The 15,561-nt window shown below is 35.9% G+C and overlaps 1 protein-coding gene across 1 annotated transcript; it reads right to left on the bottom strand.

Moving 5' to 3' along the window:
- Positions 1 to 5,628: 5,628 nt before the first annotated feature.
- Positions 5,629 to 13,675, bottom strand: LOC149069226 (ecto-NOX disulfide-thiol exchanger 2-like). The gene has a single exon (XM_089250557.1). It carries the CDS (start codon positions 13,383 to 13,385, stop codon positions 11,034 to 11,036), a length of 2,352 nt encoding a protein of 783 aa, XP_089106683.1. The 5' UTR covers positions 13,386 to 13,675; the 3' UTR covers positions 5,629 to 11,033.
- Between the last annotated feature and the right edge of the window lie 1,886 nt (positions 13,676 to 15,561).

A 15,561-nucleotide genomic window follows, 5' to 3' on the forward strand; every position in this document is an offset into this window, starting at 1 on the left:
CTTAAAAAAATATGTGCAATTATAAAGTGGCAATTAAAGTTACAGTGGATAAGTTGTTGCTCCCTACTAAAATACCAACATCTACGATGTAAAACATACACAGTAAGGATTCAATTATAACTGATGAAATGATTTTTATATATCAACATAATTAATCCTATTAAAATCAAAATTTCTTATGAAAAATTATTCATTCAAACGTTTTTAATTTCCATTCAAACAAAAAATTGTACGTTCGACTTTAAATTTTCTCCAAATTTTTATTTGAAGGCAATATTTTTATTTAAATGGACACAATATGTTGATATATCAGCATATTGTGTATCTGATATATATCTTTGTCAGGTTCACGATATAGATGTATGTCATGTTGAGGATATAGAACTATGTCTTCTTTGAAAGATCTATATCAGGTCTATATCGAGAATCTGATATCGATCTTTGTCAGGTTCATGATATAGATCTATGTTTTTCAAACTATATTAAAATAATTTATTGTCCCAAGTTGTCGTCCTTTTAAGTAGAGACTATTCACATGGAATCAAATACATATTCGACTGAAAAATTAAAGATTAAAAAAATTAAAATCTTGATCAATTAACATCATAAATAATTTGCACCATATAGCACAAGATCGTTCTATATCATAGTTATGACATCTGATATTCCTCTGACATTTCGATATATAACGATATGGTCCAGATATTGTACTATATCGTTGTGCTACTGGGGTACATATAAAGGTATTTTCTTTTGAAATTTTAATTTTTTAAAAATGTTTTTTTACATTAAAAAATATTTTTTTCGTCTGGGGGGGGGGTCGCATGAGGCCCCCTTGGCTCCCCACCTGCGTACGTTTCTGATCCCAACAATATGCGTTAGAAGGTAGGAGGCAGTGCTGACGGTTTTCTGACGTAATACTTGAACGGCCCTTAAGGGTGGGAGTGCCGTCAAAAACAATGGGCACACCCAGGCACGGCTCGAGGGTCCAGAGAAGAAACCTCACAAAAATTAGATCTGGTTGAAACTTTCGATAATTTGCCTAATAGGGAGGGCCTCAGAAAAATCACTTGTCCTGGAGGCCCGTCAAACATCCCAGCGCAGGCAGCGTTTGAGGATATGTGGGACCTCTTATACACTTATATTATGTCAGGGATTCTCAAACTTTTTCCACCCGCGGCACGTGTTTTTCTAATCATCGCTTATCCGCGGCTCCCCAGAGCAGTTTCACAGTCTCTTCGGAAAACCTTTTCAGGGTGCCGCGGCACACAGTTCGATAACCCCTGCAATATGTATTTGCACCACTTTCTGTTTTCAATGTAAGCTTCCCCAATATTCTGAAACCACTTTACTCAAATGACCCGCAACGTTACTGTGTGGTATTGTTGTCAATTTAAATGATATCGGAGAACTTGAAACGCGAATTCAACTAAATTATCAACAATCCAATCCAATCATTGAATAAAAACTGTAAAATACATACGATAGAACTATTCGATTTCAGAATACGCATTAGCATGGTTTTAAAGAATTGATCAAAACCATCATTGATTGATGATTAAACCCATTTTCCACCACTTTATTTCGGTTTATAATAGAATTTCACAGTTCTACGTAAATATTATGAGGGGGGGCCCAAGGCATCTGTTCCAGAGACATTTTTAATTCATTACCTTCAAAAAACATTTTAAATTTACAGAAATTGGAACCAAGTCAATAAGCGGCCAAAAGAATGAACCAGAGCGTGTGCAAGCATGTCAGTGGCTAAAAAGACATGAACGTATTTACAGGCATAAGGGACAAGCAGGTTCAAATTCAAGTGATGGATTGCCAAAAAAAAGGGAAAAGCTGCAAAATTCGTGTAGCCCACATGTGGCAAAACCATAAATATAATACTACTCTTGGGGCAGTCCCTGAAAAAAGGGGGGGCTAGTCAGATACTGCTTTTAATTATTGGATCTATATTGAACTATTTTAAGAAATGCGGATAGCTCTGGAATACTTTTGTGTCTGGTACTTGAAACACACAAAAAGAAAAACCAATTTATGTGCTGGAACTGCCAGTCTTCAAAGTTGGGAACCACAAAAAACCCAACTTCAGCCGACCACCAATGTGGCAACGTGGTGGTCCCAACCTCGAGGTGTGAATGCAAGCCGATCTTCTCATTAAAAAGTCTCGCCACAGAGAGCAACAGGCCTACAACAGTAAAATCTCTAATCATTACACTTCACTCATAGTTTGAAAAATAGGAGGCAGCTAGCCTCTTATAACAAGCATTACAGACACAAGCTTCACGTTAGGTTCCCAACATGGACATGCACATTCCAACATGTACTGATTCGTTAGAAGTTCCGCAGAGGAATATGGAAAAGTTACACGGATCGTTTAGTAGTAGTAATCTTCATATGCTTGAGCAAAAGACCAAGCCCAAGCTTTTCTTATTTCTTCACTTTTGGTGGGGGGAACTTGGTTGGCTCGCCATTGGCTACATGCAAAATGTTAAAGGAATCTAAGTGTAGTTTTCATGAATATTTGTTGAAATATAGTTATACTTTTATACATTGAGAACTTTCAAAGATTAGTTCATATTAGTGTCCTATTACGAGGGTCCCAAATGAGTAATTACGGATACTTATTATTCGTGCATGTATTTTTTTTTTTTTTGCCATAATTGTTGCAATTTTCATTTACAGATTTTGGGCTTTTGTGGCTCATACGAAGTGTTGATTTTAAATACAGTATATATTTACTTTATTTCAGATGAATTGCTCTTAGGTTGCATAACTAGGGGAAAAGGACTAGATATTATAGTTATAGATATATAGTTTATGCTCAAAGCAGTAACTTATTTACTTATAAGTAAAATTCCTTATCTGTTAAGAGATTTTTTCTGTAATTAAAAATTTGAAGGTTAAATCCCCATGCAATAGCTTAGTTGTTGAATACATTGTATCGAAATATATGTGCTGTTTTGAATATGATAGTTGTAAAGGTGTGCTTCCATGAGTTATATATATATTATGTTTGCATAATTTTTGTTTAAAAAAGTAAATAAATTTATATCTTGAAATAATTTAACCTGTGTTTCTGTGTGTTATTCAGCAGTTGAAGTATATTAAAAAAAATTCTAGTGAAATGACAGATTAAGTTAAAATTATTGTGAACTGGCAGAAATAAATTTCTAATATAGAGAGGTAGAGATGTAAAATTCTCGAGAATAATCTTGAATATTCTAATCAAGAATATTCTCCAAAAGATTATTTGGAGAATATTCTCTGGAAGGACTACTTTCATAAATTACTGGGGAATATTTTTATAGAAAATAAGAATTATTCTGAAGTGTTATTAATATGTCCTTCCAGAGAATATAACATATATTCTCCTCGATGGGAATATTCTGTCAGTTACTAATCTTTCCAGAGAGTATTATTCCTCTCTTCCTGTCAAGAAGATGGGAATATTGAAGTTTGTAGACCACAATATTAAAGTTTGAAAGCAAGAAAATTAAACCAACATGGCTGAATTGCGTAACTTTTAAAGAAATGTGAGTGATACAGAGTTTAAGTATATGTACAATGAAGAAAACAGTTCTGCATCTTCTTAGAATGAAGGTGATTGTATAATAGCTTCCTTTATATCAATCAACTTTGATTTAATTTCTTTCGTTGTGAACTTATTTCTGAAAATTTATCTAATTTTAAAATAATTCCTTAAGGTTTTAATCTAAAGGTTTCTAAAATCTTTATAACCAAGCTTTTAAAACCTCTCATCATAACTTGGAGAATATTCTCAGAACTAAAAGTTGTCATTGGGGGTGATCATACCAAAAACTGTTTTATTGTAAATGTTTCAGGCAATGAAAACTGATTTATATTTAACAATATAAACAAAAATTATTAAAAAATTTTAAATTATTTAATAGAAAAATGAATATTCTCCAATTTTTACATACAGGAGAATATTCTCACCTCACATCTCTATATAGAGGCATATGTGTCTTATGGTTGTCCCAAAGTTATTAATTTTTCCTACCTCTGCATTTTTTCAATGACTCCAAAAAGTTATTTCCTTCATTTAATCCAGTATTTCCAAAGTAGAAGCTAGGGAGATTTCCTTTTTTGTTGATTTATACGCTTGTAGGCAGACTTGTTATTTTGCTATACAAATTTATATAGATATATACTCATTTAACAAAATTTAGGATACACCCATCTTTCGGGGACGCTTCAATATCTTCTTGAGATTGAAGGACTGGACACGCTCTGCTTCCCATGTTCAATGGTCAGGGGGATCTGTGCATTTCTCATGAATAGTTGAACATGTATAGGGACCTTAAAGCTAAACAACTATCCTATATTCAGATTTAATAACAAAAAGTGTACAATGGGCGTACTGCACCAGTTTAACGTTGCCAAGGTAAGTTTTTCAACACAATGCATGTTTTTACTCAGTCATTACTAGAGCCCAGATTATACGCACTAAAAAAAAATGGCAAAATATGCTGTAAAAATATGCCCTTTAAAATACAAGAATGTGCACTGAAAATCTTAAAATATGAATTAAACACCCCAGAATATGCACTAGAAACTTGAAAAAGTCAAAAATTCAGAAATATGTCAAAATGAGAAAATGCATTAAAACATCACCATGCAAAAAAAAGATGTGAAAAGCACAATGTGTTTTAAAAGGCATCTTTTCTATTTCTTAGTGCATACACAATATTCATTTACAAAAAATATCCCCTCATATATATCGCACATATGCAAATAACTTCTACATATATTTTATTCAGACATTTTTCAATTTTCAGTTTGCTGTAGCTGCTCAACAACGAAAATACCAGTAAGAAAAAAAATTTAGACATTTTTAAAAAAAATTAACACCGCCTTACAATAAAATGGTTAATATTCATAAAATACTTTATAAACATGTATTAATTCACTAAATTTCACCTGCAGGGAGGGGGGGGGGAACCAGATGTTATGAAAATATCATGAGCAATATCTGAAAAATTATATTAAAAAAAAAGTAGAGCGAGCTTAAATAAACCTTCAGAAACATGCATTTGTACTGAAAATTCTTTGATTTTATGCATTTATATGAGTTAATGCTAAAAAAGGCCAAAACATGCAAATGCTTGCATATGATCCGGGCTCTAGTCATTACATTCAAAGTGGTATGGGTGGTGGTTAATAGGGATGCAATCAGATGGTTGGTCAGCCAGAGGCCAGCACACATTTTGGTGTGCCCAATTTGGTGGTTAAATGCAATGTTGAAGCAGAGGCTGAAATTTGTGCCTCCTTCGGTCTGGAGCACCAGACACGCCTGCTTCCTCTAATTGCAGCCCTGGCAATTAAGAAATCATCTCCCTCAATTTGCTCCATTCAAACATGTAAAAAGATCTGACCTTTCAATATCTGAAGAACAAGAAAAATTATAAAACCAATACGGATTAAAACCGAAATGCCATGCTGCCATTATCTCCCTTTGTTTATTTTGTTTTTGCTCTTATAAAATGTGTTGCTAAATTTATGCGGAACTATATTTCCGTCAGGTTTTATATGCAGAAATATTAAAGTAATTGTACAGTGTTTACAGTTTTACCAATTTACAATTGTACGCATATATATAAAATAGTTTTTTTTATTCACAGAGTAAGTAACACATTGTGAGATACAGTAGTTTGTAATAAAACTGTGAATTTATGTAATGGTGCTTCTAACAAACACTATTCCCTCCGTGATGCGATATCACAGCAAACTCATTAGTGCCAAAATTCTTTGGGATGGATGGTGGCATTACAACCGAGTTTGACTACATATTCTATATGAGAAAAACTAAACTATTTTTGGAGGTCACTCATATTTCCTTTTAAATTAAAAACATCTACTTACCCATAAAATTGACAGCTTGGCCTACATTGAAACCATTCTTACTAGATCTTAACTTACTTCATGCAATAGATACTTGAATTGTTTTGAAAATTAATCTTGAATAGTTTACGAACCTTTTGTTATCATTTGTCTAGACCCGTTCTTATTATTATTTTTAGTTCTTTGAACACTTGCTGAACATGAAGTGACCAACATTGAACTAATTTTAGACTTTTAACAAAAACAAATTAGATAAAAAGCAAAAAAACTAATCAAGCACCACTTCCAAGATACCTATAACTAGAATAGCCATGACATTTTTGGTTTACTCAACTTTAATTTAAAAAATGTTTCAAGAAAGCAAACTTGAAGTTGGAGCTGCAACCTTCACTGAAATTGCTGATAATCACTGAGATGAATTCCCGGCCTACCCATAAACGTTATACAGATACGTAATAAACCAGACGCTGCAGTCGTGCTAGTAGAGCACTGGTAGGGAACAATCAATGCAACAAATTAAACACCAGCATTTAATGGTTCAGGAGAGATGCCACTTCCTTAATTTCCTTGTCTGCGATGCAGATCATACACAAACAGGCGACCTTGGATCTAAAATGGTCGATATAGTTTGCATAACAGTAAAAAATAAGTATATTCCCCTTAAGCTGGGTTTAAGCTGGATAAAAAAAATTTATTTACGCAAAAAAGCGAAAATGCTACAAACAATGCTAATGGTTGGATGTCTGCTCGTTTCGTACCTCCTGTATGCATTTTTACGAAAGTGACTACTACTTTTTACATTCTATGATTTTCTTTTGTATTTTACAAAAAATGCAACAGTAGCTTAAATCCTGCCTCATATAAGGGTCAAGACTTTGGGTTACAAACCGAAGCACAACAGGCTTTGTGTTCACCTGTTTTTAAAATAATTTTTGCCTCTTTACTAGACTGAAATATTCACATCTTATGTATTCAACGCTGTATGTATTTTTTATTAATTTTTTCTGCACGGATAATATGAATATATATCCGTATTAATAACTCATTATAAACTAAGAGTTATTAATACATATTCAATCAACTGCTACGACAAGGGGGACACCAGTATCAAATAATAAGGGACAACTTCAGGTTGTGGTGTCAAAGGGAGTTTTTCTCCAATAGGGTTATCAATAAATGAAATAGAATTCACAACCCCTAGAGACATAAGATAACAATTGATTAGAAATGTAAAATTCTCGACAATAATCTTTTGGAGAATATTCTCTGGTAGGAGGACTACTATTACAAATAACTTGAGAATATTCTCCTGTTATTTATAATATAGTTACATATGATATCCTTGAGAATATTTTCTGGAAGGACTGCTTTCATAAATTACTGGGGAATATTCTTATAGAAAATAATTATTCTGAAGTTGTTAATAAGTTTTTTCAGAGAATATTCTTCAGTTACCAGAATCTTTCCAGAGTATTATCAAGAATATATGTGTAATAAAATGTAGCCTATTAGAATAAATAATGTCGATAAATAACTTGAGAATAATTATTTTTGATAAGAATATTCTCTAGAAATGTATAATAATTGTCCTTTGAAAGGATATTCTCTGTCCTAGTCTTTCTTCCCATCAAGAAGATGGGTATATTGAAGTTTGTAGACCACAATAATAAAGTTTGAAAGAAATTTAAACCAAGGGCATTTAAGGGCAAATTTTAAGGGCTGAAATGCCAAACTTCTGAAGAAACGTTAGTTAATTTAAGTGTAATACACTGTATGTGCATTGAAGGAAACAACATTTCTGTATCTTAGAATGGTGATTATATAAGAATAGCTTCCTTTATCAATCAACTTGGATTTAATTTCTTTTGTTGTGAACTTATTTCTGAAAATTTATCTAATTTTGAAATAATTTTGCAAGGTGTTAATCTAAAGGTTTCTAAAATCTTTATAATTAAACTTTTGAAACCTCTTACCATCACCTGGAGAATATTCTGAAAATATTCTCGAACTAAAAGTTGTCACTGGGGGTGATTATACCAAACATTGTTTTGCTGTAAATGTTTCAGGCAATGAAAACTGATTTATTTTACTCAATATATAAACAAAATTAATAAAAAAATGTAAATTATTTAAAAGAAAAATGAATATTCTCGATTATTCTCCAATTTTTACATCCAGGAGAATATTCTCACCTCGCATCTCTACAATGATATGTTTAAAACAGTAAAATAGACATAGTTGGATAAATCGAGAAGCTATCCATACTTGGATGAAACCATAATCTTTTTTTTTATAGGCAGTGCACTATACATTAATTTTTTTTATTTCATGACATGTGCTTCTATATCAAGTTGCTCTATTTTGATTATATTTAACATCCATTTTTTTTATGGGCAACGTTTTTTACAACCAATTTGATGGGCAATTTGCCTGTTGTGGCCTTTGCATTTATATATACACTAAATTGTTATTTTAAACAGGTAAAAGAAATATTTCTTTTCAATTTTAAACCTTTTTTCTTGATATTTCTGGAGGTTAATTATGTTTACCTTTTCACTATTAGTCTGGATAATTGAGACTCTACTATACTCAAAAAATATAACAGACCATGAGCAGCTGTACACCAAATAAATGCAGTGTACTTTGTTTTTATAAGATACAATCTGGGTGACGTCACCTTCGCTACATCAACAGCTATACACCAAGAGAACACATAGCGATGTGTGCTATCCTTGGCGCCTTTTAAAAACATTATGGTTATCAAGATTCAACAGCTTTACAAACTAATGCATTATAAAAATTTCCTCTTTCATGTAAGGCAAAGATTCTTGACCTATTGTGCTCCAAAGAGCCTCCATACAAGCAAGGCAAAAAAGGGACCTTCTTCGCCAAGATGGAAAAAGCCACAGGCCCTTCTATACAATAGATACTCAGAGGGTCACATACCTGGAATTTTGGAAAATAGCACATAAAAATTTGGTTCACACGTCCTAGGAGATTATTCTTTGTCAGTTCCAAGAAGAAAAAAGTGCAAAGAAAAACCTCACTTTTCTTTTTTTCTCCTCCTATCTATCATGATCACGTGACCTTGAAAAGTAGTTTTACCACACTGAAGTACAAATGAAGTATTTTACATTTGGTTGTTAAAGAATTAAATGACGAGATATCTAGCTGAAATTTACACTGTTAAGTTTCACCAACACAATAAAGCTCTGGCATACCTCCATATTCAGGCATGAAAATATGTTATGCCAGTCAAAGGGTGGTAGATCAGAATTTGGGACCATCCGGGGAGCAAAAAATAAAATCATTCCACTAGGAAAATCCCTTTGCAAGGATTTATATGAATAAGCGTCAGCATCACTTGCTTTAAATTCAATCAGAAGTTATTATTAAAAGAGCTAAGAGGTTTCAGAAGTGGAAAATCAATCAGAAGAGAGAATTTAGAGATTAGTAAATATGTCAAACTTAATTATATATTTCTTAGATTTATTACATGTTAAATTCTCAGTGTTGATGGGTATCTTTGCAAGCTTTCTCTACCAGTAGATGAAAGTAAAAGAACCTATTAAGCTGGTAAATTAAAATTTTTTCATTGAACCTTTGGATTGAATATTAGATTAGAATTGAATTGATTCACAGGGATATGGGCGAATAATTGGGGGATGAATCATTAACTTTCTTTAGATGGACCCATTTTCACTTAAAGGCCCAGATTTGACCAATAACCTGGTTCCCAAGTTAATTAGAGTACAGCAATACATTTAGATACTTGCTTATTACCTCTGCCAGGTTGCCAACACGAGACAATGGCTAATTATGCAGTTACTTAAATCAACCATTATTGAAAGTTTATTTCCCCGACACAGATATTACACAAGTACCCAATAATATTCTATATTTAAAATGCCATCATTATGAAAATTAAAAAATTCACTTACAAAGCATAGCATCTCCAAGACACTCATCTGTGAAAATCAGAGAATTTGGTCCAACAGCATCTTAAGGACCATTCAAGTATTGTGTCAGCAAATTTTTAGCCATTTTTGACCCCCTTGTCAGCAAAATTTTGTCAGCACTGCCCCCCTACCTCTTAACGCACATTGGTGGGATGAGAAATGTACCGGGGGCATAAGGAGCTCATGCGCCTCCACCAGACAAAAAAAATGTTTAATGTAAAAACATTACAAAAAAAAATTCCTTTATGTTATTATAATCAATTTCTGTTAATTTCAATGCTATTTGCAGAGTAAGAACTCACAATTTCTCTAAGAAATTCATTGAGAGACACTTTCTATGCAATATATGGTAAACCCATGTCCCGCAAACCAAATATGACCCTGAAAGTTCCCTGATGTGGTTCGCCCCTCAAACAAAATTTTGTAAAAATGAACTAAGCGGCACATTTTGAACTATCCGTGCCAATTCCAGAGCATTTAAGTGGCCCATGGCAAATTTTCAGATCACTGAAGTAAGCCTGTGGCACATTCAAAGATCACTTAAGTAGCATGTGACAGTTCCACAACACCTAAACGATCCGTTGAGTAACACGTGGCACAATTTTAAAGCACTTATGCAGTTCTACATCACTTAAGATACCTGCAGAACATTCCCAAATTGATCCCAAATGGGATAATTACGGATTATTTCAGTGATGCGTTACACAGTTCTAGTTCCCTTAAGCGGCCCGGACACATTTCCTGAGCACTTGAAGGCTCCATGAAACATTTAGTGATCGCTGAAGTGGTTCTGTAAGGGATTTATCATTAGGGAGAATGTTAGTTCAGGTGCCCACAAACTAGTGGTAGTTTTCTAGTTTTTACACCAAGTAAGGTGGCATTAAGAATATTTCATGTTTTCATAAAGGGTGGTTGATGACGTAAGAATCATCCTAACCCCTTGTAATCAAATCGGTAACCCCCTCCCCCTTATTGATGATGACGTAATACTTGAATGACCCCTTATGTGACTAGGTAACTAACCTTCAATTGATGACATCTTGAGAATGCAGCTCCCAAAACAAATAAGCATACATACATTAAAACAGAATGAGACAAGAGACATAGATTTCCTTCGAAGCAGTGAATGACACCAACACAAAGACAGATATAACGACAAAGCATCACAAAGTACAAAAAAAAAAAAAAACTGCAGGGCAGTTAAATTTGGGACTTGAAGCCACAGAAATGCCATTTCTTCTCAAGACTCGCTCCTATACCGGTTGACTCTTCCTTGAAGACAGTAGGGAACTTCTTCATCAAGGCTTCAACGTCTCTGGCCCTGATGGTACAATCGATCTGATGGAGATACGAACATATGTAATCAATGCTAGCACCAAACGGGTGAACATTCAGGAACATAGATATCAATCCAATCATACACGCTTCTCCTGTAGTAACAGTCAATACATTATTGAAAGTTGATGTAACAGAGGAACTGCATGCCACAGTTTCTCGCTGACGGTCCGAATTTGTATCTTTCACAGCAAAATTTCTGATACTCAAATTGTCTCCGTCTCTTTCATGAGAGCATTCACCATGAACTTCATTCTTCAATTTATAAGCTCTTAATTCCTTTAGTTCTGCTTCTTCTTTGGTGCGTTTTTGAGACATGTTCATTAGTTCCCTTTGCATATTCTGTAAAGCTTGTTGCAATGCATGCAGCTGGCGATCTTTGAGATCTCGCTCTTGCTCAGACCTTAACAGAACAGCTTCATTCTGAGATGCTTCCAGTTGGCATCTAAGAGAATCATTTTCTTCTCGTAACTTATTAAGCTCTTCAGCTGCACTATTGACGATCAACTGATCATTTGTTTCAATAATTTCAACGCCATCTTCTTTGCCAGAATTTTCTCCTTCATCTTCACTAACATCCATTTCATCTTCGATCCTGTCATTTAGAACTTCTTCCACATGAGCGTTCTTTATTTCTTCGGTCTGTTTCTTCCAAAGTTCTATATTCTTACGCTGGGCTTTTGTAAAATGATCCCAAACCTTCTGCAAGTTAGCAGCATTAAAGACTTTGCCAATTTCATTAAACTGCAATAAGATTCCTTGCATCTGTTGTTTCAACATCATTTTGGCCTTGTTCAATTCATCTTCATATTTCAACTTCTCGTTCATAAGACGACGAACATGACTATTGGTGCTCTGTATCATGGAATAAAAGTATCCAGAATTCATCTTGTTACATTCACCCCTCTCTAGCCATGTTATAAGAACAAATGCTGCTTGTTGAAACGTTTCTTCGCTTCGGAGTTCCTCACCCAGGACAGCAGCTTTGTGATCTGAATAATGGACAACTGGTGGGGGAGTAGGTGGATCATAATAACCTTGTTCTAGTTTTTCTCTGTGACGAGCTTCTCTTCGCAACGACCGTTGCCTACACTCGTACTCGTATTGATCATCACGAGCCTGAGCATAATCAACATGTAACCTCCCAGTGTTAGGAGCATCATCCTTATTATCAATCTTAATACGATACCCAGAAAAACATATAGCATGATCAATGTAAGACTCGCTGGCAAACCGAATGTGACAAAAGTTTTTTTTGCTCATCCGTATTGTAAGGATCTCACCACATCTCTCAAAAATTTCTTTCATGATTTCCTCTGTAGCATTCTCGGGAAGTCCCCCAACAAAAACGGTTTTGCATCCCAAGGGCTTTTCCCTGGTAGTAGGTGGTGGGGCATTAGGATTCGGGGGATACAACACACACTTATTCAAATGCAAAACCTCTCTGGTGCCCATCATCAAATTCGGATCTGCGCTCATCATTCCATACTGACCATAGTTGCCCATTCCCATCATACCAAACAGGTTGGGATCACCCGCCATCCCCATGAATGCATATGGATTTATACCTGCTCCCGAATTAGCTGCGTTCATGTCCATGCTCGGTGTAACTGTCATACCTGCTGAGGTAGAAGCTGCTGCTGCTACGTTCATGTTCATGCCTTCCAGAGGGTTCATTCCCCACTGCGAAGAGTTCATCGCAGCAAAGAGACCATAGGACGTCGGGTTTGACATCATACCTAGAGCAGCTCTTCGGTTATTGTCCATGTAGGCAGCATCAGCCGAGCCATACGCCGCGTAAGATGGGTAAGCCGGTTGCTGCTGCTGTTGGAGAGGTGGTGGTTGCTGTTGCTGCTGAAGTGGCTGTTGTTGTTGCTGCTGCTCTTCGCGGAATCGATCCTTCGACTCTTCCTCCCGGAAATTCTCGCGATTCCTACTGCCGTGAGCAGCGCGTTCCTTCTCTCTAGCACCACCAGTGTTGCTGTTGTTCGAGTTCCAAGAGTCTCTATCGTGGCTCCGTTCCCGTACATTTTTGTGTGGTTGATCTTTTTCTCTGCGATGCTCTCTGCCGTGGCCATCGTACCAGGAAGTGGTCGCCGCTGACGTAGAAGCCACAGGTTTGGTTTCCCGATTTCCTCCATTCTCGGAATACGGCAATCGAGCTTTCTGTTTGCCCGCCGAATTGAAATCCGTAGAATTATTATTTGAACCTTCCATACTTACATACAACAATCATCAGATTCAAATTTGGGAAATTAATACGACGAACTGACTGAGTGAACTAGCACACACACGAAGACGAATTGTAGTAATGGCGTCTGATGATCAGACTCTGATTTGCCTCAAAGCCGCTTGAAAGATCTTGACTCTTAATGCAGCTTTGGATTTGCCCATCCCTTTGGATTTTGGATATATTCTAGAAACCTTGGATTTGCCTTTGTTACAGAGTCCTTTGCCAGGTCCTTAAAAAAAAAAATGTCCAGCCTTTATCCTCTTCAAAAGTAGCCAAAAAAGTAACCCAAAATATTTGAACTTGTGCCGCCATCTATGAAGCAACAAGCGAGCTACAGTTTGGCGATATTCTAGCCCAGTGGTTCTCAACCGGGGGCCCCTAGGATATTCCAGGAGGGGCCACGGATTACAATCTTGCAAAAAGGGAGCCACGGCTACTGATACGGGAGTCACGAAGAAATTTGTGACATTAAATTTTTTTTAGTGAGAGTGACTGAAAATATTTAATTTCAAACAAAATGCATAGAATATATTTTTCGTAATTTTTCCCCATTCAAATAACATTACGACTTGGGGGTGATAGTAGGCCCTGACACAAACTATAGAAGAGGTTTAAGCAAAATGGAATAACTGTAAAGATAGAAAATTGTTTGTGTTCAGACTTTTCATTCAAAGAGGGCTGCCATAAAGAAAACAGACAAAGATTTGTTGACCATTCATTGACATTCTTTTGAGTGCTGGTAGTAAATGTAATCCAAGAAGTAGATGGGTGAAAAATGAAAGCTTGTAAAAAACCCATCGTTTTCATGCAATTACAGATGGATAGCCATCTAGCTTAGCACAAAGCTATCTTCAGCCAGCACTGAGTGGTCTGATGGGTAATATATTTATAAAAATCGAATAGAGAATGATTGCTCTGGGGTATTTTTTATGAATTTTGAAAGGGGTGCTTTGAAGGGGTAAATAAAGTCGAATTCGGTTATAACGAACTCCAAGAAATCAAATCATACATGGGGAAAAATACCCGCGAAATTAAAAATTTTTCAAAACTACATTGCCGTGATAATGTATTGGGACAGGGGCGGCTTAAGCGAGGGTGCAAGGGGTGCGGCGCACCCGGGCGGTAGGTTGTAAGGGGCGGCAGCGTAGACTTTACTTAAGACAACAAAATTTAACACAGTAAAAATTCACGACATCGCGCTTTTGAGTCCTACTATACCTCGACAACGGAAACGTTGAGAAAATAGACAAGGCCTCTGATCGTAATACCAGAAACAAGAATGTAAGCTATCTGGGCAGCTCGAGACAAAATCTGTACCCGTGTGGGACTTATTTTTCCACCTCCTACCTATTGCTCCCTCCATAGCCCCTACCTCCTGCGTCAGGGAATCTTTCGTAGGCCCCATGCCCGATTTTCCACGGAGCCCCTTCTACAGTTAATTTATAGAGTGAAAAAAGAAAAGTTGTAAGGATTTAGTCCCGGGCCTCAAGCAGGAGCCCTGTCAGCCCTACCCTTAGAAGATCATGCCCCTCCCTCACAATTTATCCAAACAATTCATAACAAAACATTTTTTCGGCCCTTCATTTTCGATTTTGCGCCCCTCCAAAGCCGACACTTTGGTTTTTTTTTGGCAAAATTGAATTTTTTTTTACCCATTAACCCCGGATTTAGCAAGTGGTGCCCCGTGTGGCCGCAATGGGTCACGTGGCCAAGCGCCACCCCTGTTCTCTATTACAAGGGCCATTTTGGTTCCCTCTTCCATGGCCCCCACAAGAGCCCGGGATAATTCTCATAATTTTTTGGCTTTTTCAGGATATAAATTAACTATAGAAGGGGCCGTGAGAAATCTGACTGGGAGGGGGTCTGCGAAAGATCTCAGCCTAGGGGCCCATACCCTCACTCAGAATTTGATCCACAATAGTCAAATGAAGGCAAAGGAAAATTTTGGTTTTTCACTTGTCCGGCCCCTGGAATACCAAAAACAACTTTGAAAAAATTTTCTTAATAAAAATTACCCCGTTAAATATCATCTTCACAGGATAAGTGATGATGGCTCACAAAAATAAGTGCTCTTTCAAGGATTAAGTTATCTGGCATTTATTAAGAATGGTAAAATAATTCTAGAACAAAAAAATTTTCTACTTCAAAAGCGGGACGTAT

The sequence above is a fragment of the Pholcus phalangioides genome, unplaced genomic scaffold (assembly GCF_987345545.1).
Source record: "Pholcus phalangioides strain wild (caught in Gottingen) unplaced genomic scaffold, Ppha-v1.0 ptg000024l_1, whole genome shotgun sequence".
In the NCBI taxonomy this organism is placed as follows: Eukaryota; Metazoa; Arthropoda; class Arachnida; order Araneae; family Pholcidae; genus Pholcus; species Pholcus phalangioides.